The sequence below is a fragment of the Equus przewalskii genome, chromosome X (genome assembly GCF_037783145.1).
Source record: "Equus przewalskii isolate Varuska chromosome X, EquPr2, whole genome shotgun sequence".
Lineage (NCBI taxonomy): Eukaryota > Metazoa > Chordata > Mammalia > Perissodactyla > Equidae > Equus > Equus przewalskii.
In genome coordinates, this window is record NC_091863.1 from 14,516,161 (window position 1) to 14,540,427 (window position 24,267).

At 42.7% G+C, this 24,267-nt stretch overlaps 1 protein-coding gene across 10 annotated transcripts in view; it reads right to left on the reverse strand.

Moving 5' to 3' along the window:
- The window catches only part of PHKA2 (phosphorylase kinase regulatory subunit alpha 2), a 75,887-nt gene that overhangs the window by 33,377 nt on the left and 18,243 nt on the right, over positions 1-24,267 (reverse strand). For all 10 annotated transcript variants that reach the window (XR_011536067.1, XM_070605286.1, XM_070605285.1 and 7 more), the window contains 10 exons: positions 17,073-17,231; positions 14,248-14,295; positions 12,861-13,029; positions 10,857-10,939; positions 8,465-8,545; positions 7,252-7,350; positions 5,118-5,264; positions 3,574-3,627; positions 2,852-2,974; positions 256-351 (listed from right to left, as the gene is read on the reverse strand). Coding sequence is in view for 9 of the 10 variants with exons in the window: in XM_070605286.1 (XP_070461387.1) it covers positions 256-351; positions 2,852-2,974; positions 3,574-3,627; positions 5,118-5,264; positions 7,252-7,350; positions 8,465-8,545; positions 10,857-10,939; positions 12,861-13,029; positions 14,248-14,295; positions 17,073-17,231 (1,059 nt within the window). In the remaining variant the exon portion in view is untranslated. The remainder of the gene's footprint in view (positions 1-255; positions 352-2,851; positions 2,975-3,573; positions 3,628-5,117; positions 5,265-7,251; positions 7,351-8,464; positions 8,546-10,856; positions 10,940-12,860; positions 13,030-14,247; positions 14,296-17,072; positions 17,232-24,267) is intronic.

Below are 24,267 nucleotides of genomic sequence, written 5' to 3' on the forward strand. Positions count from 1 at the left end.
TTTTTAGGGCTTGTTCGGCCTTGGGCCCGGCAGGGGGAGAGGTATCCTCTGAAGGTCCTCAACCGATGCCTCTCTTGGGCAGCCCTGGTCAAGAATGGCTCTGAAGCCGTAACTCCTGTGATAGACAGGAACACTACTGAAGGCTTTAGAAACCACTTCTCCTGGAGAAAAAGTGTTAGGTCTGAAAGGGGGATGAAAAATACCAAAAGGCCAAGCGCCAACTCACTTCGCTCCAGCTAAGCAGCGCCTGGTTACCTTGTTAGGTGGGATGGCGTAGAGTTCTGGCACCAGGTGGATCCCGTTCTTGCCTCTGATTAATATTCCCTCCAGGGCCTCCCGGTATTCTTGGACCTGGAAAATAGCCCATCCCCCGTGGCACGAAAGAGGGATCATTAGTGCTGTAACGACAGTGCAGCATAGCAAAACAGCTCTCTTGGCAATAAACAGATTAGAAACAGGACACAGGGCCATGAAAAGCTCAAGGCGTGTAGGAGGAACTGGGAGTCCTGCTGACAGCAAATGTTAGGAGGAGCTAAATGCAATTGGTCTTTCCAGTTGTCTTTAACTCATGATTTAAATATTTCACTCTTAACTTCTCACATATTTAAATTTTGTCTTATTAGCTAGACTACAATCTTCTTGGAGCGGAGGCCAGATCTTAAGTAGTGCATCCCATTTCCATCTATGGGTAGTTTTTCACCTAAAAGGCCCTCATTCAAACATTTATTGCTGAAGAAATATTTGCTGAATGAATTTGACGTGAAGAAAAGGAAGTGTATGTACTATGATCCATGTACCCCGACTCTTAGGATGCACTACTCAATATAATAAAAGCTCTTGATGTAAACATTTCCATTAAATTAAAAAGGCAATGATAAAAACCTACATATCAAAAGGGAAAAGAAGAAAGGGGAAAAAACCCTTAACCAACCAGCCAGCTATTTAATACATTTTATCTTTGGAGAGCCCAGTCAAATGCCTTCCAGATCTCCGTTTCTTTTCTTTTAAAAGTTATGGACAGCAAAGCATGTGCATCATTTTTTAAATGTCATCAGACAGCAAGTGGAAAAGACAGTGTAGGCGTAAGAGTAGCAAATTCTGAGAGACCTAGAAAATACGGTACTAAGCAGAGTCCTTCTTGTCTTAGTTTTTTTTTTTTTTTTTCAACTCAATCCTTTTGAGATCTTTCAGTTCTGGGATATTAAGACAGGAAACATAAGACCCAAGATAATCACTAAAGCACAAGAGTAAGAAGCAACAATGGAGGAACACTAACATTTCAAGCTTACTGCCACTTCTGAAGCCCCTTGGCATTCCCGAGCAGAGGCAGCTTTCAAAAACCAAAATAAATCTTAGATTACTCATCCCACCCCAGAACACGTGATCCAAAAAGGTTAAAAGACCTGACAAAGCATTTGAGTTTGTCAATCATTCATATAAGCTTCATAAGGACAGTTCTGTTCTGCTTGCCCAAGAATGCACGGCAGCAAATGCTAAAGAAACCTGTCTTGAACAGATTTGTTGCATTAACAAATAGTTACTGAGCACTTACTAAGTACACTAGACATGGGGAATATATTGGCGAACTGGATAGAGACCCCCTCTACCAGGGTCCTTGGACAGGTAAGTGGAGATTAAATACAGTTATAGGTGCCACGCTGTTATAAGAGCCATGGGCATAGAAAATGGGTACCAGACCCAGCTTTCAGGGTTAGAGAAGGCTTTCTGAAAGAAGAGACACTTAGAAAGAATCAAGCGAAGGAGGGAGGGGCAGTGGGGGTTAAAAAGCATGTCTTGGCATTTGAGAAGAGGGGAAAGATAGCACGGCCAGTTCAAAAGACTGAAAGGACTTCAGTGTGCTTGGCTCAAAGAACTCAAAAAAGGAAGTAAGGAGTAAGAAATTGAGCTATAGTGGTGAAAACGAGGGCCCGATCTTACGGCCCTAAAAAACACATGAAGAGCTTGTATTTCACCCAAAAGCAATCAGGAAGCCATTCAATGCTTTTAAGCAAGGTAGTAGCATAATCTAATTTGCCTTTTAAGAAGATCACCCTGGCAACGGTGGTGCAGAGAATGGAAACAGCAGGGAGCAAGGCTGGAGGCTGGGAGACCAGCTAGGAGGCTGTTATATTAAATAGACTGTGGCTGTGAGTACCCTTACACTAGAGCTAAAGACAGCGAAACCACAGGCTGATCTGAAAAGAACTATGGCAACACTGCCACCTGTCTGTGGGAAACTGTTTGGTGGTCCCAGATGCTCCCCGCCTCCTAGTACTCATGCCCTAGTAGAGTCCCCTCCCCTTGAATATGGGACAGCTCTTTAAACAAAAGAATGCAACAGAAGTGGCACTCTGCTAATTCCAGGCCAAAGCTTCAAGAAAGCTTGGCAGCTTCTGCTTTTGCATTTGGGGCAAGAGGACCACCATGTAAAAAGCCTAACTGCCCAGAGACTACAATGCTGTGAGAAGCCCAAGCTAGCCATGTGGAGAACTACAGAGCAGGCCAACAGGCCAGCTGAGCTCCCGGCCAACGGCCAGCATCCAGCTGCCAGCCATGTGAGCGAGGCCTTCTCTGAAGTAGATCCTCCAGCCCCATTGAACCGCCTCAGCTGATACCAGGTGAAGCAGAGGCAACCTGCCCTTGCTGAGCCCTGCCCAAACTGCAGACTCACGGGCAGATAAACAAAATAGTTGTTCCTGCAATTTACTAAGTTTTGGGAAAGTTTGTCAAGTGGCAACAGATAAGTGAAACAGTGTCCTAAATTCTTGCATAACCCTATGTTCTAACAATAATCAGCATACCAGTGGGATGAAAATGCTGATGCTCAACACAACACCCAGCATTTTCTCACCTGAACAGCATCACCATTGAAGACCCCATCTATTATGAAATACGTCCAGAACACAGGCCATTCACATTCAATGTTTTCAAAGAGCTTGAGTTCAGCAGGGTCATAATGCAATCGGTTTGGGTCCTGGAATCAAACAGTAAACCTTCTGAAAGGTGATGTCAGATTACATACATAACGCTATTGTACCCCACTAGGTTTCCCTCACTTTTGATTCAATGCAGCTTTGAGGTTGGTACGATAAGGATTCTGCTATGAGGAGATGCTATTCTTGGCCGTTTTCCACAGTAAAATTTCAGAAAATTAAATCAGAAACGTACACAAGACTCCTTGGTAGTTTATTATATTAAGCTTCCTATATGTCTTACAAATAAATAGCAAATTGCCTCTCACAGTGCTCAGCGACTAGCTGTTTTATTGGTATCATTGTATCAGTCACTATGGCAAAGAAACCCAAGGAAGAGGCCAGGGTTGGTTTTTAAAACAACGTGTGAGCCACAGAACTGTTTGTCCCTGTCTACAAGCTGGTTTTAAACCACCAGATTGCTGTCCTCCTGATGATCTTACTAGCTATTGCTTAACTCCAGGCTTGCTGACTCTAAAATTAAGACTTCTCTTTTCAATATTCCAACACATCATTTATAATCAATAGAGGGAGACCACCACAGTGGCAACTTAGATATGAAGCAGTTGTGGAATCATAAGAAACAGTATTTAAATACAACCTCTCTTGGAGTTTTATAACCATCCCGGAGGAAGCGACAGCATCCATAACGCCCCTAAGAAGATAAAGAAAAAAATGCATTTGATGAAACAGAAGAATCTTTTTGCCTTTTTATTTTGACTCAGGTCAGCCTCTCACCCCCTTTCGCATGAATCTTTTAGTGATGAAATGTGGACCCAAGTGCTCTTTGGTATCAGTACAAAAAATTATTTTTAAGTAATAAGCAAAGTAAATTCAGGTTTGATCAGTGCTTGGAAGGGAATGCCAAAACTTTCCATGAGAGTATCAGGGCTGCCAGAGGAAGGACCGAGAGTTCAGTGAATGACCATCCTTTCATTCTGATTTGCTGTACGATGCAAAGATGCAAAGGGACCCTCACTGCTTGGAGAAGCCACTGAGACAGATACTTGGACTGGACTGCTTCTAGCTGAAAGCCTGGAAAGCCAATAGGACATTCCGGACTCCTCACAGTTAGGCTCTGGATGCAAAGGAGCCTGCATCCTGCAAGGAGCAGGGCAGGGAGGTAAAGGGCGCTTCCTGTGGCTTAGGGCCCCGGCTGCTGGTTTTCCTGCTGCCGGCTCCAGGGTTCCTCTCCAGCTTCCTGGGTGTCAAGAAAGAAGGGCCGTGGCAGTGCTCTCTTAATCTGCCTCCCTAATCCCTGGATAACAGTTTTGGGTGTCCCTTCCCCAGTTTCTTAAGGGCATGGGGGCTGCTCTAGCTTTGGCTGTGGAGGCAAGTGACTCCCAGCGGCCAGCCCCATAGCGTTCTGGGAGTCCTGGCCTAGAACCTGCTCCCTTTAAACACTCCATTGCCTGCATTAACTCCCTGCCTACTTGGACAAGCTAGAGGTTCCGTTTTCTCCATTGAACTCTGACTGAGACACTTTCTTTTGGAGATATGATAGAAGACCCTTCGACTCCTTTGTTTCCAAGGGCTAAAAGCATTTTTCACTGACTCTAAGTAGGATCATCAACATGCAGAATTCGGCTTAGGGAACTTACGTTCTTTGATCATTTGACCGATAACTTCAGTTGGCTGGCGTATTTAACATTCTCAGTCTGCTGTAACGTGTCACAGATCCTGCATTTCACCTCAGAGCAGGGATTTGTTTAACCTCAACTTAACTTTGGGATTGCCAAGTTCCCAGAAATTGCGTGTAAAGTTTGAGGATATTGGGACATGTGCATTTTTTTCTGGCAGAGAGTTTATAGCTTTCAAGAGATTCTCAAAGGAGTCTGTCTGTGATCTCTAACAGGTTAAGAAGCTCTGCCTTAGAAGTACAGGGGTGGTACGAACTGGGGTGCAGAGGTGCTCGCCTGAGGTCAAGCTCAGCCACTTAGGAAGAGAACCAAAGCACCTGAGCACACGACACTTCCTTTTCTCACCTGTAGACTCAGCTTTGGATGCCTCGCTCTCTGAGTCCACTTAGAGAAACCAAGCCATTGACCTCATGGAGAACTAAGGCCTGGGTGAGCCGCTCCACGTCATCGTGTAAAAGGGGCGCTTATCACACGGCAGGAGGGCGCCAGCGTGACCAATGCTTACCTGGAGCTTGGAAATAATTTCATTTTTGGTCACATTCACAAGGTTCACATCTTCCACTGCAAAGGCCGGGAAAGAAATAATGGAAAGAAGTCCAGCATCAATCTCTTTAGAAGTCGATGCTCTTGGCAGCATGGAGAACAGAATAGACTGAAAAACAAAGAGGTGGCTTTAACCTGGGAAGCACCAATAGGTACATACAGTATCTAGAGACCATGACCTTATCTTCACAAGGGAACATGTGAGTGAGTCTGCCAACTTTGAGCAGAGTTTTGTCCTACCAACATGGCCCCTGCTGGGCCATCTCACCTACCCAGCCAATGACTCCTGTTTCTTGCAGGAGAGAAGAGGATCGAGGAGAGCACGGTACTGCCTGGAGTCCTTGCTGAGAACTGCTTTTTTTTCTTTCCTTTCTCCCCAAAGTCCCCCAGTACCTAGTTGTATATTTTAGTTGTTGGTCCTTCTAGTTGTGGCACATGGGACGCTGCCTCAGAGTGGTTTGATGAGCGGTGCCATGTCCGCGCCCAGGATCCGAACCGGAGAAACCCTGGGCTGCCAAAGCGGAGCACACGAACTTAACCACTCGGCCACAGGGCCAGCTCCAAGAACTGCTTTTCTCCCTTCCTTCCATGCCTTCTGTTGACTTTGCTGGGCCTTTAGGACATGCAGGGGAGGAACTAAGGGCTACCTGTGTCAGCACGCTAGGGTGTCCTGGCTGTGAAGATAGAGACAGAGAAGGATACACATATGGGGCTAGCACAGAGAAATGTCTAGCTTGTGTGGAATGTGACAAGTTGGACTAGGTGACCCAGAAACCACTTAAAAGAAGCAGTCAAATCCAGAAAGACTGCGTGAACACTCAGGAAAAATGGTAAACAACAGAATTAGTTCAGTCCCAGAAAGAATGGGTTTCTTAGAGGCACTGTAATATGGACTAATTATAAGGTGGTTGGATTAGGCACCGTAAACTGAAGGAAGTTGAGATTATAAGGCAAAGTTTGGGAAGAGACAGGGGCTAACACTGGGATCTAACATGTACAGACAAGGGGCTAGACCCCTGCAAACATAAGCTTATTAAATCTTCCATATGAAGAAGGAATTCAGGCACCAAGTCCAATTCATATACGAGGACTGAGACACAGAGACTCGTGCCTAAGGGCATGTAGCTAGTAGGCAACAGAAGTGGGATTCTAACCCAGGCCCAGCTGGCTACAAAGCTCAGGCAATTTCCACTAGACTACACAACTATTAAGATGCACACTAGCTTGACTCTATTAAACCATACCCCAGAAATAGCAGATTCCCCAGTAAGGACTATTTAACGGGGGAAAATGGAGTGAGCTGGAAGGGGGGATAAAGTGGGGGGAACGCTTTAGCTTCAGAATAAAGCTTCATTTCCTATAGCCAACTAACCCCCCAAGCCCAGTTCTTTAACTAGTCCCTCTTCCCTAGGCTCTCTCTGCCTGGAAACATGCACTCCCACTGGAGGCTCTCTGCCTACAAGTTTTTATGTATCTCACTCCCACAGCCCAAGCATAGCACCTGGCTCACAGTGGGCCCTCACTAAATAAGTCTGCTGATTAACCAGCAATTGGTGACCTACTGTCTGCTTAATGGAGTCCCCTAACGCGCATCAAATCACTCCTTTCTCTGACTTGTATTCATGGAGGTTCTACCACTTTGCCATTTCTCCCATCTCATCTCTCCTCCACTATTCATTCTGCCCATCCCGCCCGCCCCCAAGCGAACTACTGCTTGCTAGTCATTTGATTTGGGGGCATTATGAAATAAACACGAGAGAAAACCACCTACATGCTCAAAAAACATAAAACAGATTCTGCCTCTAGCAATACAAGGTTGCCTTGACTGTCCACTCCATATATTCAACATTGTTGTTGTGTCTATGTTTGCATATACTTTCTGGCTGACAAAGTGCCCTGACAAATTAAGTTGACTTACTCTGATCCTTATGACCACCTTATGCAGCAGGAGGGGAAGGTCCCAGTATGCCCATTTTATGGATGAGGGAACTGAAGCGCAAAGAAGCCGAGACCCCCAAACTAGCAAGGTGAGGAATCTGAACTGCGCCATGAATCTCCTTCCTACTCTCTGCAGCGAGAGAGGCTTCAGCTGTTACCTGGCAGTGTTCGACGTCATCGGGCAAGACGTGGATCACTGACTTGCGTCCTCCATGAGCTCCAAAAAGGTCCAGTTCATCAATTGCCTCAAGAGCTGCCTACAAGCACAGGTATGAATTACTTTTTCTTTCTAGTAAACATACATTCCCATATCTAGTACTTCTTTTTCATTAAGCAGGTTACATGTTTGGGAAAGCATACATGTTTTCCCAAAGGTGATGAAACACATTTTTAAAATCCAGCTACAGTGTCCTACGGTCGTGTTCTATGCTTATTTTCAGTGGATCAGAGCTTTCCTGTATGTTGCTGCTCAATGCAGGAACAAGAAAAAGAAAATAGAAAAACATTTCCCAAAATGAAATTAGTATTCCACCAAAAAATGAAGTATTAATAAGTTCATGATGCTGTGGGTGTGTGTGTGAAGGGGCACTAAATTCATGGACAGCTTTTCTTTCACCTATTTTAGAGGTTAACTTCTAATATTAGTATATCTTGCACTTTAGATAGTTAATTCTTTTAGTATTAAGTATGTTTCTGTCAGTTGACCTTAACGTACTTATTGTTGCTTTAAAAATTCTAGCTCTGGAGTCTTTACTTTGTCCAAAAATACACTTCAGTCTTGAGAAAGAGGGAGGCCTGCGAAATGTCTAGGGGGAGAGATGTAAAGTAGTGGCTGGCAGGCTCCATCTGCCCCACAGGTGTGCTTTGTTTGGCCTGAAGAACTTTTTTTAAATGATTTTGAATTGTAATACCTTTAGAGAAAGTTCCCAGTGTCCCCAATATCTTTCTATCTGGTCAGCTTCACTTCCTTATGTTACTTGCCTGACCTGACCCTGTAGACTTTTGAACTCGTGAGCCCTGCCCTACAAAGTGGTCATCTTCCTCAGCCCTCTTTATGACCCAGATAAGAAGACTGGACATCATACATCCAGCAGCTTCTGAGACAACAGCCAGAGCTTAGACCTGTGGGTGATAACAATGGATGATAAGGAGGGAGTGCACTGATCTTCACGCATATGCAGACTTCAGTGTAGGAAACCTACATTCTTTACCTACAATTTCAGTTGGCCGGGGTACATGTGCCACCTGAATTTCATACTTGCTGTTGACTTTTGAAAAGTATGCTAATCAGATTAAATCCAAATTCCTAGAGAACGAAATTAAAGCAGTAAAAACGCACAGAAAGAAGAACAAACAGGATGAGACTGTCACCTTGGCCATTCCTACAGAGCTTGCATTCAATTCTGGAATGCCTTGATTAGTCTTATCTCCACGTTCCCACATTCCATAATCCTGCAGGATAAAAAGGTAGTAATCAAAGCAGGAGAAAGAGGTATATGAGAAGTGCTATGGAAAAATGATTTCTTTATGTTATCGTAGACATAATGAAACATGAATATCTCTTCTTGAAGGCTCCCAAATTCATTTACATACTCAGACTGTGTTCTTCCTCGATTTCAGTTCATTTGACCTCTGTGCAGAATTTTGGAAGCAAATACTCAAGTGAGACAAAAATGCTCTCAATTTTCATATTCCTAAAAGTTAATTTGTAAGAAACTCTTGATTTGTAGAGACCGAAATATTTTACTTATCTTAAAATCAAATAAAATGCTGCCCCTCCCTTTAGCTAATCTCTTTGAACTTATACTAAATTGTAAGATAAAATAAAGAACTTTAAGAAATGAGTTATAAATGGTTGAAGCCAACCAAACCATTTTAAATAATTTAATACCCATTTCTAGCATTACCTATTGAGGGGAAAAAATGCTCAGCAAGTAACAGGAGCCAAAGTCAAAATGGAGGCACAGAATATCTGAACCTCCCTGCTCTTTTAAAATTGACTTGTATGAACTAGCTGAGAACACTCGGTGCACAGAGAGATTTGATACACACATACCTAGCTTTTGTAATTCACACTCTCATTTAAGAAACCCAAGCACTGGATACTGTTTTGAAATCATGCTACGTGCACTATGGAAAGATAACAACCCAATAAGAACAGGACCCGTGCCAAACTGTCAGTATTTATTACTTGATCTCCAAAGATGAACATTTTCAAAATGTGAAAATTGAGACTTAGACACACCAGAGCGACTTTACACTCTCCCCTGCCGCGCACACCCTCGAGCTGGGTTCCAGGACTCCCTCCTTGAGTACCCCTCGCCTCTGGGCCTTTCTGTGCCAACCCAGCTTCACTCCAACCCCAGAGTCAAGTGACTCACCCTCAAAAACTGCTTTGGTCAGCTCACTCCCACGCGTAAGAGTCTAAAATGACGAAGTGTTTATTCCCTAGTGGATCCCATTCAAATCTCTCTGGATGGCCACACCTCCACTATCTGGCCTGTGCCCCCTGCACGCCCACAAGCTGACCTTATTTTCTACTATTCTCCAGTACTCACTTTTACCCTAAGTCCACTCCTTCACTCTGCACTCCCTTTCCTCAAGCACCCTTCGCACCCGCAGAGCCTCTGTGACTGCTATTCCCGCACCCAAAATGTCCTTTCCCTTCCCCTCTGCTTATTTAAACCCTGCTCATCCTCCGAGGTCCAACTAAAGTCCCACCTTTTCCACAAAGACTCCTCAAGTTTCTTTAGACCATGGTTGGTCAATCTCAGCACTACTGACATTTGGGGCTGGATCATTCTTTGTTGGGGGGCTGTCCTGTGCACTGTAGGATGTTCAGCAGCATCCCTGACCTCCACTCACTGGATGCCAGTAGCACCCTCTGCAGTGTGACAACCAAAAATGTCTCCAGACATTGCCAAATGTCCCTTGGGAGGGGAAGATTGCCCCTGGTTGAGAATTGCCGCTTTAGATCTGGGGTCAGCAAACTACAGCCCTTAGACCAAATCTAGTCTGCCACCTGTTTTTGTAAGTAAGGCCTACTTGGGACACAGCCATGCTCGCATGTTCACATGTCATCTGCAGCTGCTTTCCTGCTGCAGTGGCAGAGTTGAATAGTGGCAACAGAGATTGCAGGGACTGCAAAGCTGAAAATATTTACTCTCTGGCCCTTTACAGAAAAAGTTTGCTGACCCCTGCTTTGGAGTATAGTGGCCTTTTTGTGTTGAAACCAACTCCACCCTTTCCTCATTGCCCTCACAGTCAGCTTTGCAGTTTAGTTCTCTGGAAGTACGTCAGGCTCCACTTTCCATACCAGACAGAAGCCTGGAGGGACCGGGGTTTACGCACATTTGCACACGCACACACCTGGCCTGGGGCATACACCTGGCTCCACTCCTCTACCTGTGGGCCACCAAGGGAGATCCCCATGGCACTGCAGCTCCTACCGAGGTACTGACGCTGCTGCCTGTACGCCAATTCAGGGTGGCCCATGTACGTGCCATAGGACATTTGAGGGTCTTATTGAAAGTAAGCATAACGGAGTCAAGCACAGCATGTGGTATATTCCAAAAACATAAACTCCCGGACTGCGTCCCAGGACCCAAATGTGCACTTTGTATGCAGAGATGACATAATCTTGCAGCTCGAATCTTGCTAAGCTTCTGGTCAGCCCCAAACAGCCTGGCCCTCAAAGAACTATATGATTTTTATTCTTTTGACAACTGGGACATCTGAAAAAACTACCGGGGTTGATACTTACAGCAACTTTATATGCAGCTTCTATGTAAAAAACAAGATTCTGTACAAAGGCCACCTCATCGAGGGTGAAAATAATACGTAAACCTAGTAAAGAAAAACAAAGAAGTTATGGAGTTATGTTGTGAAGCGATAGCTAGCTGCCAATTACAAATTACAAATATCACACTGGGAAATAAATCCTTTTATACCCATTTTCATCTTCCTTACTAGGGCATCAAAAATTAAGTCTGAAGTAAATCATAACAGTGAATGTCTAATGGATGGAAGGGAGGGAGGGAGGAAGGAAGAAAGGAAGGGCTCCACTTTTGTGCCTGTGCCTATAAGCAGAAAGGACTGAAAGAGGTGTAGGGCCTTCTGGTAGGTGTTGGATTTGTACAGAGAAGGTTCTAAGAAAGCAAGGATTGTGGCCCACAGCAACCAGACACTGTCCTATCCTTGAGTGAGCCAAAGGGTGGGTCCTTTTCTCCAATGGCAGATAGGGAAAGTAGAGCCCCCACCTTCAGAAGATGCCCTTCACCCTGCGGAAAGGCCAGCTCCCAGGACCTGCCAGGGGGCTGCATCAATGCGCTGAAGCAGACAGTGACCAAGAGAGCTGGATTTTTGCTGGATCCTTGAATGTTTAGTTGGTTATGGCAAATACACATATTTTAAGTATGAATTCCTGAAGCTGGTATGGGTATGGTAAGATATGCACTCTTACATTGCTGGGGGGAGTTTAACTAGTAAACTGTTCTGGAAACAATTTGGCAATACGTAAGAATAGCCTTTGAAGGATATCTAACAGAAGGAAGCCAACAGAGATGGGGGTCAAAGTTGGTATTGCAACATTAGTAGTAATTGCAAAAAAAAAAAAAAGGAATAAAGGAAAAATTCAATTAACTATGATATATCCATTGATAAAGTTACCAAAATCATATTTGTGAAGAGCTTAAACATAAAAGTGCATGTTTATAAGATCATGGGGGAAATGCTTAAGTTATAATGCTATGTAATAAAAAGACTATATTTATGCATATGACCTTAAATATGTAAAAAAAGACAGAAAAAAAAAATACTTGGAGAAGGCACATCCAAATGAAAATTGGCAGTGGGATTTTTTTCTTTGTATTTTGTTAATATTTTCTAACATATCTACAGTGAGCTGATATTAACTTTCACAACCAGAAAGTATTTTTTATAAATTAGTTTATTCACAAAGCTCTTCTTACTTGCTGATTTCTGCTATTTTTAGAGTTTCACACTTACAGTCTGACATAAATAGGAAGCCTTGAACGCAGGAGCATCAGTTTACTGGACTGGTGATAAGAACTCTGGGAGACAGTAGCTAAGTGACCTAACCCCCAGGGGAGCATCGCAGCAGACTCCCTTGTGGGAGAGGCCATTTGGGTCACAGAGACGGACCAAGCCTGGACCTTTGGAGGCCTGGTGTCCAAGCCACCATGGAAGCCAACAGCTCGGGCTGCAAGAGGAACAACGCTCACCGTCTGGAAATTTTGGGCTCACTCACAGCATGAGTGCTATGGACTGACTGACCACTCTGGGCACACTGCCGAGTTCTAGAAATTATGTTATTTGAATATAATTTGGATAAAGGAGGGTGTGTCTAGAAGAGCATGACCAGGGTAGTGAGAAGAAGAGCTAAAGGGCCAGTCCTGTTAATCGTGGAGAAGAAAACTCTAAGAGAGGCATGACTGTCTGCAGATATTTGAACTGTTGAAGGCAGATTTGATCTAGGTTGCTCCAGTAACTAGGTGACAGTGACAGCAAGGAAGCGTTGGGATCAATCAGAGAGACGCTAATAGAGCTGGCTCAACAGCCTACATTCTACAAGTGCTTAGGATGCTGACTGCTGGCACATCACAGAGTCAATGCACATAATAGCATAAAGAAGCATGCTTTTTATTTACAGAAATAGCTTATTTTGAATACTGATCAATGCCTGCTCCTCCTCGCCCCTTCTGGATCGTCACTCCCTTTACAACGGGCTCAAATGGCCCTGGCTCACCAGAGGCAGTCATCTGGGCCAGGAACAGGAGGAAGAGGGAGGTGGCATCCACCTGGAGGTGGCCCCACTGGTCGTCGCCCACCACGGTGCTGCAGGTGGCGGTGTTGTACTTGGCGTGCAAGCTGTCCTTGGTACTCTGAGTGTGCTTGAACTTCTCCACTTTATCCACCTGAGGGAAAAAGCAAGCTGGCTCCACATAGCTAAGGGGTTCATGGCTGGCAGAGGCCACACCCAGGGTCACTCTCCTGGATCTAGGCCTCTCATCTGCTACCTCTGGGTGCCAGAGGGACAGAAGGCAGTGGGTGTTCACCAGTGAGCACCACACAGAGGTGCTGTGTGAGAGGATTCTTCCTGCCCATCTCGGGATATGTTCCAGCCCAGTGGGATTTTAACAAGTTCTGCAGGGGTGAGGAGTCAAGCCAAAGGGTTTCCTTGTCTGCGTATCCCCAGCACGAGCTGTGATACACAGCAGGCCCTCAATGAGAAAGAAAGGGAAAGAGAGAGAGAGAGAAGTAGGGGAGGAAGAGGACCTGTTTAAATTTCAACTTCTTGTTTCCTTACGTTGAAAGGAAAAGAGTAACTATGTCTGTGAAGACTAACAGGGCGTGTGCTGATTAAGGATGGGGATGGTATCATATTCATCTTTTTTGTGTGTGTGAGGAAGACTGGCCCTGAGCTAACGTCTGTTGCCAATCTTCTCTTTTTGCTTGAGGAAGACTGTCGCTGAGCTAACACTTGTGTCAATCTTCCTCTGTTTTATATGGGATGCCACCACAGCATGGCTTGACAAGCAGTGCTAGGTATCGCCTGGGATCCGAACCTGCCAACCCCAGGCTGCTGAAGTGGAGCGTGCAACCCTAACCACTACACCACTGGGCTGGCCCCATCATATTCATCTTCGAATCTGTGCAGATCCTAGTCCACTGTTCCGTATACAGTACATGCTCAATGCATTGTTTTATTTACCCCTCACTGAAAATACCAGTAAACAGTAATGTCAAGTTTTAAACACTCACACATGTCAACTCAAATGAAAAGAAACTCTTTAATAAACTCAACAGAATAAACAATAGTACATGGCTTTCTAGGAGTGGCTTTTAAAAACAATGTTTTCTTCCCCATTTTAAAAAAAGGGCATGTTCTCCTTTTACACAAGTAACTCTTCAAAACAGATTCTGAGAAACAGTATCCTTTGTATCTGTGATCCTATAGTATAATAAAATTATTGAAGATACTTTTAAAAGGAGAAAGTAAGCAAAACATTTTCAATTTGTCTTCATCTTGAGAAGAAAAGCTAAAAATGCTTTAAGAATGTTAGTTGTCACCATGAAAATGACAAAACGCCCACTCAGATGACCTGCAAACACATTTTTCGTTTTCCGCCTACCTGTCTCATCATGCACTGGAGAAGACCCCGCATCAGTTTCACCACGTTCTGCAGAAATAAAGTAGGATCAGTAACAAGGCTGGCTTCCCTGCTCCATGAAAACAACCTCCTCACCACGTGGCCGGTCAACCAGCACTGCCTGGAGACTTCCCTGAGAGGGCAGATCCCGAGGACACACAAGTATTCTGTTTAGATGATTTCCACCTCTCCGCTCCATCACAAAGAAAGAAAATCCTGATGAAGTGACTAATCCCAAATAAAGGCAGACGCCACCTCCCAGCTCTGAAATCCAGTGACTCCTCACTGATATTTTAGCAAAACAATTTTTATAAGCCTAGTACCCTAGAGCTTTATGTCATAATTCTTAGTAATGTATTTTTGTTATGCTAAGGATGAATTAAGTCCACTATGCCTGCCTCAAAGTATTGATGCTTTGCCAAAATAGCCATTTGTGACACCATTACTAGACTATTGAGTAAAGTTCTTACAAAATACGAGTAGCTGCCAAGGTTTCTTAATAATATGTATTGCAACCAATTATTATCATTATAAATAATAACAATAACACTATGATAATCAGACATTCTGTCTAGGCATTGTGCAAAACACTTTACCTGGATTCTCTCTAATTCTTGCAACAACCTAACGAGGTGGGCGTTATTACCCCACTTTAGAGATGAGGAACCTGATGCTGAGAGAGATGAAGCAACATTGCTCAAGTCTCCCAGCTGGCAGGGGGCAGAGCAGGGACAGAGCTCAGGCCGTCTGACTTCAGAGTCCGAGCTCTTAGTCAATACATTATGTTGCCTCCCACTTCCTTCACAATTCAGGCCCACTGAAAGACTGGTCTTAATAAGTCCTATTAAAACACTACAAAACTACGTCACAAGTGGCCGGAGAATGGGATATTCTGTAGGCCAAAGTAGCTTGGCTGAAAGAAGCTCGCACCTAGGGCCATGGGCATTTCCTCTCTTACAGAATGTACATGGTTTGCAGGGGAGGATGCAGTGAAGGGTCACAAAAGTTAACTGCCAGAGAAAAATCTGGAATGTATCACCCTTCATATCCTTCCGCCGCTAAAATCCTAAGATTCTGGAATATAATCTCACTTTACGTCATAAACTCTTTTGAGGTATAATTAACATTTCCTGGAGTGTATAGCAGGAACATTTGTCAATTGACTTTCCCTCAAATAAAGAAGTTATTTTTCATTATGAAGAAGCATGGTGGTGCCCAACTGGGGGTGACATTTCCATCCCTTGGAGGGGGCATCTGGAAATGTGGAGTTGGAGGTATTTTTATTGTCACCATGATGGGAGTGGGGGCAACTGGCATTTAGTGAGTAAGGACCAAGAACCCTAAGTGTCCTGCAATGCATGGGACAGTCTCACAATGAATAACTGTACCGCCCAAGCCCCAAATGCAATAGCATCCCTGTTGAAGATCACTGGAAGATACCGTGTTATTTTCCATAATCAAGGGAGATGTCTCCCTTAGTCATTAACCACACTCAACAAATAAAAGAAGATGGCCTGTTCATGCCTCGCTATTGTCCATCACAGAGCAGAAAATCTAATGAACTCTAACACGGATGAGAAATCACTTACAGAGGAGAGGTAGAGGGTGTGTGTGTGTGTGTGTGTGTGTGTGTGTGTGTGTGTGTGTGTACAAGCACGGCTTTACTTTGACTTTTGTCTCAAAGGAGGATGGAAGTTTGGAGGACATTGACATCAAATTATTATACTGTTAAATGATGATTCACTTACGTAATACCCATCCAAATTCTTGGAGGAGCAGTCAATGCTTGCTGTATGCCTTACCTCCAAGACTGGGTGATTTCATCACCTCACACTCAGCACGTCTAGGCAAACCCAAACTGCCCTTCTCTTGTTCCCACAGGCAGGCTTCCTCTCGTAGGCTCCCCACTGCTGTCAAGGCTGCCTGCCACTCACGCCCACTTGGGTTGCTATAAACAAGCACCGACTGGACTGTAAGAACTCTCCTTAGACCTGACGATCCACCAGCTGTGAGGGCCACGAGGACTGTGTGAGTCAAAGATAAATCCCAAAGGCTCTCATGCCAAGAGAACTACACTTTTATATATCAATGCTCCCTACCTCAATGCTATTGCTCAAAACACTCTGAAAATACCTCCTGTGCTCAGGGGCAGATGAGTTTCTTACATACTCAGTGATGGCAAATCTTTGGTTTGGTGTGTATGTTGATTTCTGATTTTGGAAAACAATAAAAGGACTTGATTGTGCTGTATGATAACATAGGCACAAAAATTGGACAACATCAATGTGGTTCAAAATTAAAAGGTGATTATAAATTAGTAAGACTGTTTTGGAATGGCTCAAACTAGAAAGGCATTTTTAAGGGACATTCCAAAAATGTTTTAAGCCACGGCAATACTGTTTGGATAAATACTCTTTCAACAGGACTACTTTGAAGAATATACACTTCGGAACGTGTAGTTCTGGTGTGCTGACTCTTTAAAAATAATCATGTTAGTTTATAATGACATCTCATATACATGTATGTATAAAATTGACAGAGCATGTGTGAGAGAAATGTTAGAAACTTGGATGCTTCATTTTCTTATTCAGTGGGATTTTGGGGTTCTTTTATGGAGGGAAAATTCTCAAAGAGAAAGACAAATGAGAGCTTGAGACCATTTAAGTGCCTCCCCAAAATATTCTATAGCAGAAATTGAGGGGACACCTGCACCAGACTGTTCTGCACACTTAGCTAATTCCCTGCAGGCTTTTTAGTTCAAGGAAAAGGTGCTGAGCAGCCAAGACATGGCTGCCAGCCAGCATTACCTGCTCCAACTCGTACGCCTTGGCCTTGTCCTCATCACGGTCGGCATTCTTGCGGTAGGCCATGCCCAGACCCCACACGGCCAGGATGCTGTAGATGTTATCCCGCACCCAGGCATCCTTCTGCTCATGACTGGCAGAGAGCAGCCCTGTGACGGGATTCTATTAGAGAAGAGACACAAAATGACTCAGCAACACCCTTCACCCAGCTCCTGAGCAATGAATGCTCACCCTAAGGAGGCACAATGATGGCCAGGACAAGGAGTAAAGAGATGGGAGTTCCAGTCCTTGCTCAGCCGCCAACAGCGTGATTTGGGGCGAGAAGTGACATCACTTCTCTGGGGTTTCCTCATCTGTATAATGAGGATACTAAACTAGAAAATCTCTAAGGAACGTTCTAACTTTGAAGTTCTTGTTCTTTTGCTTTCAGACCAGATCACACTATTGTTAAGTGACAAACAGAAGAAACAGTAAACAGAAAAAGCCTGCAAGCCTTTTACAAATCTGTGCACTGTGGGCTTTAGGTCTTCTTTGGCTTTCACGTTTCCACACCAATTGGTAAAGCACTGAACCTGGGAGCAAGAGACCTGGATGTGGGGCCCCACTCCATCATTCTAGCTGTGTGTGTCCAGAGAAGGCACCTACCCTGAAAAGGAGGCACTGAGCAAGATGACATCAGGGGTCCTATTTAGCTATGATGTCACTGGTATTTAAAAGGGCGGCTGAGTCTCTAAAAAGCCAGATCTTCACACACAAAAAAGTGTACACAATGTTCATAACAGCATTATTCATAATAGCCCCAAAGTGGAAAAAACACAAATGTCCATCAATCAATGAATGGATAATCAAAATGTGGTCTATACGAACAATGAAATATTATTCAGCGATAAAAAGGAATGAAGTGCTAATATATGCTACAACATGGATGATCCTTGAAAACATGCTAACTAGAAGAAGCCAGTCACAAACGACAATATATTGTATGATTCCATTTGTTTGAAATGTCCAGAATAGGCAAATCTATAGAGGTAGAAATTAGGTTAGTGGTTGTCTAGGGCTGGGGGTAGAAGGTGCGGTGAAAGGAAATGGGGGGTGAGTGACCGTTAACAGTTTTTTTCCTTTCTGGGGTGATAAAAGTGTTGTAAAATTGATTGTGGTGATGATACACAACTCTGTGAATATACTAAAAACCATTAATTATATACTTTAAATAGATGAATTGTATGGTAAGTAAATTATATCTCAATAAAGCTATTATTTTTTTTTAAGCCACTTCTAATAAACTCGGTGCCTAGAAATAAAATGTATAAGGTAGGAAAAGACTCACATAAAGATAAAGCCTATTAATTTTTCCTGAAAATATGCAAAGAAATATGTATGTAATAAACTATATAACAATTAGAGCCTTGACAGCTTAAAAAATATATTACTCAAAAGGGTACCAAATTATTTAGAAGAGGGCTCATGAAAAAACTCTGTTGGGGCCTTTCAAAGCGATACTGCCAAGGTCATTAAGTAAAAACACACTGGCATAGTTTCAAATGGTCCCACCTAAGGAATTAAATATTTGACTTTCTCCTTTAACTAATTTATGCCCTCTTCAAAAACATCTAAAATTCAACTGATACTGCCCTCAGGGGCAACAGCATTCAGTGTATTGACATAGTTTTTTAGCCAACAACTACACATCAATGATTTTAAAGTCGATTAGAACTGAAGTCTAGGAATGGCTAAGTAAAGGTCCAAGCCCTCGTCCACTAGTGGACTATTGGAGTTCTTTTTTAAAGAATCACTTTGCACCAACAATGTATAACACAAGCATCTTTATCTGTTCTGAGGTCAGCTGGCTAACCCCAGAATAGGAAAGCATCAGGAGATCCAGAGAAAGAACTCAGCTCCTTCCCGGTGTACTCATCAACCGTGAGTCCACCGAGACAAACAGCCTTCCGATGACACAGCAGTGACTGCTTACACACAGCACTAAATGTGGTTTGGATTATGAAATGTCACTGCCCTGTTAACTGAAAGTCACCTTTAGTGACTTTTTTTTTTGACTTTTTTTGATTCTTTAGTTTGGGCTTACTGTTGAAATGGATGAGTTTATCCCCACCCAGAGCTAGACTATCTGAACCCCTTGTTCCACTATAGAGAAGCAGTCTGGGTGTTTCGGAGATCCTCACACTCAAAACTGCACACGCAGCCCATGTTAAATTGGGGTGCTACTGCACTCAACAAAAGGAATATTTACTGTATGGACTGAATGTTTGTGTCTCCCCAAAATTCATATGTTGAAATCTAATTCCCAATGTGATGGTATTTGGAGGTGGGGGCCTTTAGGTCATGAGTGCAGAGCCCTAACGAAGGGGATTAGTACCCTTATTAGTGCCCAGGAGGGCTAGCTTGCTCTTTCTGCCATGCGAGGATACAAGTCAGCTGCCTGCAACCCGGAGGAGAACTCTCGCCAGAAACCGATCATGCTGGTGCCCTGATGTTGGACTTCTCAGCTCCCAGAACTTTGAGAAATACAGTTCTGTTTGTTTAAGCCACCCAGTTGATGACATTTTGTTACAGCAGCCCGAGCTAAGACTTGCTTCTCTTTTTAAGTCTATAAAAAAGAACGCATTGCGTTGGAAGAAGATGTGGGAGGTTCCATTTTGATGTGATTTATAGCAGCGGAAATGACCACAGACCGGGAGATATTCCGTGATCCCCGGTTGGCTGTCTCTTCTTAGAAGGACGTTCCTGGGGTTTTGTCTTCGAGTTACTCCCCTAGTTAGAGGTGGACTGTGCTGCATCGCCTGCATTCTCACTCACTGATTTTTTTAAACCACCCAACAGGTCCATCTCTTTAGAGCTCTGGGGTCTTTTGCCTACATTAGCTATCTAAAGGGAGAGGGAACAAAAGGCCTCCATATCTGATGCCATTTTACAAGCTAAACACAAACAGGCAAATTGCAGGCAACAGGAGGAAGGTGTAGATTTGTCCAGGCTAAGCCTTTGGCTACAGATATGAAGATTTTAACCATACGCTGCTTTCCAATCTTTTAAAAATATAATTTAATTGAAGCTATACCCACACATAACTTTCGTGTACTGTATTTAAGAGCACAGGCACTGAAAACAGACTGCTTGTGTTCAAAGCTCTACCACAATCTAGCTGTGACCCTGAGCAAATTACTTCAGTGTCTCCATCTATCAAATGGAGATCAGAACAGTACCTAGACCTCATAGCGTTGTTTGTGAGGATAAATGAGTTAATTCGTATCAAGCATCTTGGATTGTGTCTGGCACAAATCAGTGCTTAATAACTGCTAACTATATTAATATCATTCACATTATTTCTTTTTCATATAGTTATTTCAGGAAATCAGATGAAGATACGTGGTTAGGGGAAGAATTTATAAGTTAGTTCAATGTAACCATCATTATTTTTATTAGGAAAAAACAAAGCCTGGGTGCCCTCTTTTATTTTTATTGTAAATACTGCTAGTGGATGTATTTATCCCATTGGTATGTTTGAGATAAAAACCCTGGCAACTCTGCATGCTCTCACCCCTAGGTCTTTGTCCTTCCCCTTCGTTAGCCCTGAATTTTGCTCACTCATATAAATCTTCTCTTTGTTTTATTTTACTAAACTGTATGTACTTCACCTGAAAAAATAAATTAATATCAGTGATAAATTCTGTAATAAGAGCCACTCGACAACTATTTCCTGAGGTGACAGGTGTGGGGTCACGAAGGAAGAGGACGGGGGGATCCCAGTGGACAGCCACTACAAGCAGAGCTATGAAGAGTCAACAGTAATGTCAACGCAGGATTAGATAGCACAGGCCTGTGCCCCTGCTGCAGGGGAAGTGACAATGACATCCTGAAACTCTAGGAGAAGAGGCTCAAGACAGATGAGCCGAACATAAATTGTGTTTCATTAGGGCAAGGGGCCAACAGCTGGGCAGTTTGTCCTTTAACTTCAGTCATTTGCTGGCCCCTCTTAGCTTCTCCACCACTTCTTCGTTTCTAATTTAGGGAAAGTGCCCTTCTTGGCTTCTGTTTATGAGAAGAAAGAGTAGGGCCCTAAGGCCTAGAATGGATTGGGCCCAGGGCTTGGCCCCTGTGCTGTGGTAACACACTGCACAAAAATCTCAGTAGCTTATAATAACAATGTTTATTTCTGGTCCATACCTCATGTCCATCCCTGGCCAGCTGTGGTTCTGCTCTGCACTACCCTCCCTCTAGGAACCAGGCTACTGAAGCAGCCTGTACCCACAACACTGCCCATCTCCCAGCAGAGAAGAAGAAACACACAGAGAACCATGAGCTGCCTTTTAAGGTTGCTGGTTAAGAAGTGACACATATCACTTCCTCCCCCAACTTGTCAGAGAAAGCAAGACACATGGCCATTCCTGAGTTCAACAGGGTAGGGATGTGGAATCCTCTTCCAGTGATGGGAACAAATAATTGTTAACAACTATCACGTGAACAATTATTATGTGAATAATTGTGAACTGTGCTGTCATGGTGACCTCACCTGCCGGCTGTGGCGGGCTAGGACGCCCCCCGCCCCCCGGACAGCCCACCCATCACTGAATCTGAAGTGATCAGAGATAATGATGGTGATGAACCACTGGCATTTTGCTTTTTGGCTTATAAAAAAGTATTAAAATAAACTGAAATTCTTATTCTTTAGGGTAGGGGAAAGAGGGAAAAGGAATTGAGATATTAATATCAGACAAAGTAGACTTCACAGGAAAGAAAATCACCAGGGATACAGAAGGATGCTACATAATAATGAAAGGGTCAGTTCACCATGAAGACATAACAATCCTAAATGTGTATGTATCTAACCAGAGGTGAAGAGATAGACACATAGTAGCTAGAACAGAAAAGAGTCCAGAAATAGATCCACACAAATATGAGAAATTGATTTTTGACAAAGGTCTAAAGACAAGGGGAGAAACAATTGCCTTTTTAATACATGGTCCTGGAAAAATTGGACATCCACATGCAAGAAAAGGAATCTCAATCTAAATCCCATACCTTATATAGACATTAACTCAAAATGGGCCACAGATCTAAATGTAAAATGTAAACCTATAAAACTTTTATAAGAAAATATAGATGAACAATCTTCACGACCTAGAGTTAAGCACCATCCACAGAAGAAAAATCAATAAACTGGACTTTATCAAAATTAAAAATTTTTGCTCTTTAAAAAACACTGTTAAGAGATAGAAAGACAAGCTACAGACTGGGAGAAACTATTTGCAAGTCACATTTTCAACAAAGGAATTGTACCCAGAATACACAAAGCACTCTCAAAACTCAATGGTAAGAAAATAAACAACCTAATTTAACAATTGGTAAAAAACAAAACAAAACAAAAACACTTGAACGACACTTCACCAAAGAGGATATATGAATGACAAATAAGCACATAAGAAGGTCAATATCACTAGCTATTAAGGGAATACAAATTAAAACCACTATGAGATACCACTATATACCTATTAAAATGGCTAAAATAAAAAATACTGCCAATGCTAAGTGTTACCAGGGATGCGGAACCACCAGAATCCTCATATATTGCTGGTGGAAATACAAAACGGTGCTGCCACTCTAGAAAACAGTTTGGCAGTTTCTAATAAAGTTGAACATACACTTACCCTATGACCCAGCAATCCTGCTTCTGGGTATCTACCCTAGAGAAATGAAGACCTCTACAGGCACCTTTAAAGCAGCTCAATTCATAACTGCCAAAAACTGGAAACAACTCAAATGTCCTTCAACAGGGGAAGGATAAACACACTGTGATATGTCCATATAAAGACCACTACTCACAGCAATGAAAAAGAACAAACTGTTAATATGCACAACTTGAATGAATTTCACAGGCATTAGGCTAAGTGAAAGAAGCCACCCTCAAAGGTTACATACCATATGATTCCACCTACATGACATTCTTGAAAAGACAAAACTATAGTGATGGAGAAAAAAATGTATTCTGTGATTTCCGGCACATTCTTTTTTTTAAAAAACAGCTTTATTGAGATACAATTCACATACTATACATTTTACCCATTTAAAGGGTACAATTCAATGGTTTTTGCTACAGTCACAGACTTATGTAAACATCAGCACAATCATTTTAGAATAATTTCATCACTCCAAAAAGAAACTCCATACACACTAGCAGTCACTTCCCATCTGTCCCCACGCTGAATCCCCCAGCCCTAGGCAACCACTAATCTACTTTCTATCTCTATAGATTTGCCTGTTCTGGACATTTCATATAAATGGAATCAGACAATGAATGGTCTTTTGTGATTGGCTTCTTTCACTTCGCATAACGTTTTCAAGGTCCATCAATGTTATACGTGTATCACTACTTCATCCCTTTTTTATTGCAAATAATATTCCATTGTACGGACATACCACATTTTGTATTTCCACTCATCAGTTGATGGACATTTTGGTTGTTTCCGCTTTTTGGATATTATAAATAATGCTGCTATGAACGTTCACATACAAGTTTTTGTGTGGATGTGTGTTTCCAGTTCTCTTGGGTATATACCTAGGAGTGGAATTGCTGGGTTATATGGCAACTCTGTGTATAACATTTTGAGGAACTGAAAAACTGCTTTTCAAAGCAGCTATACCATTTTACATTTCTACCAGCAATGTGTAAGGGTTCCAATTTCTCCATACCCTTGCCAAAACTTATTATTGTCTTTTTGATTGCGGCTATGAGAATGGGTGTAAAATGGTGTCTTGCTGTGGTTTTGATTTACATTTCCTTGATAGCTTAATGATATTTGGCATCTTTACATCTGCTTATTGGTCATTTGTATATCTTCTTTGGAGAAATGTCTATTCAGATCCTTTTCCAATATTTAAATAGAGCTATTTATCTTTTTAATATTGAGTTGTAAGAATTCAAGTCTCTTAACATATATATGATTTGCAAGTATTTTCTCCCATTCTGTGGCTTGTCTTTTTACTATCTTGATGGTATCATTAGCAGCACAATAGTTTTTAATTTTAATGAGGTCCAATATATCTTTTTCTTTTGTCACTTATGCTTTTGATATTGTACTAAGGAGGTTTTGTTTACCCTAAAGCCAGGAAGATTTATTCCTATGTTTTCTTCTAAGAGTTCTATAATTTTAGCTCTTACATTTAGCTTTATGGTCTATTTGGAGTT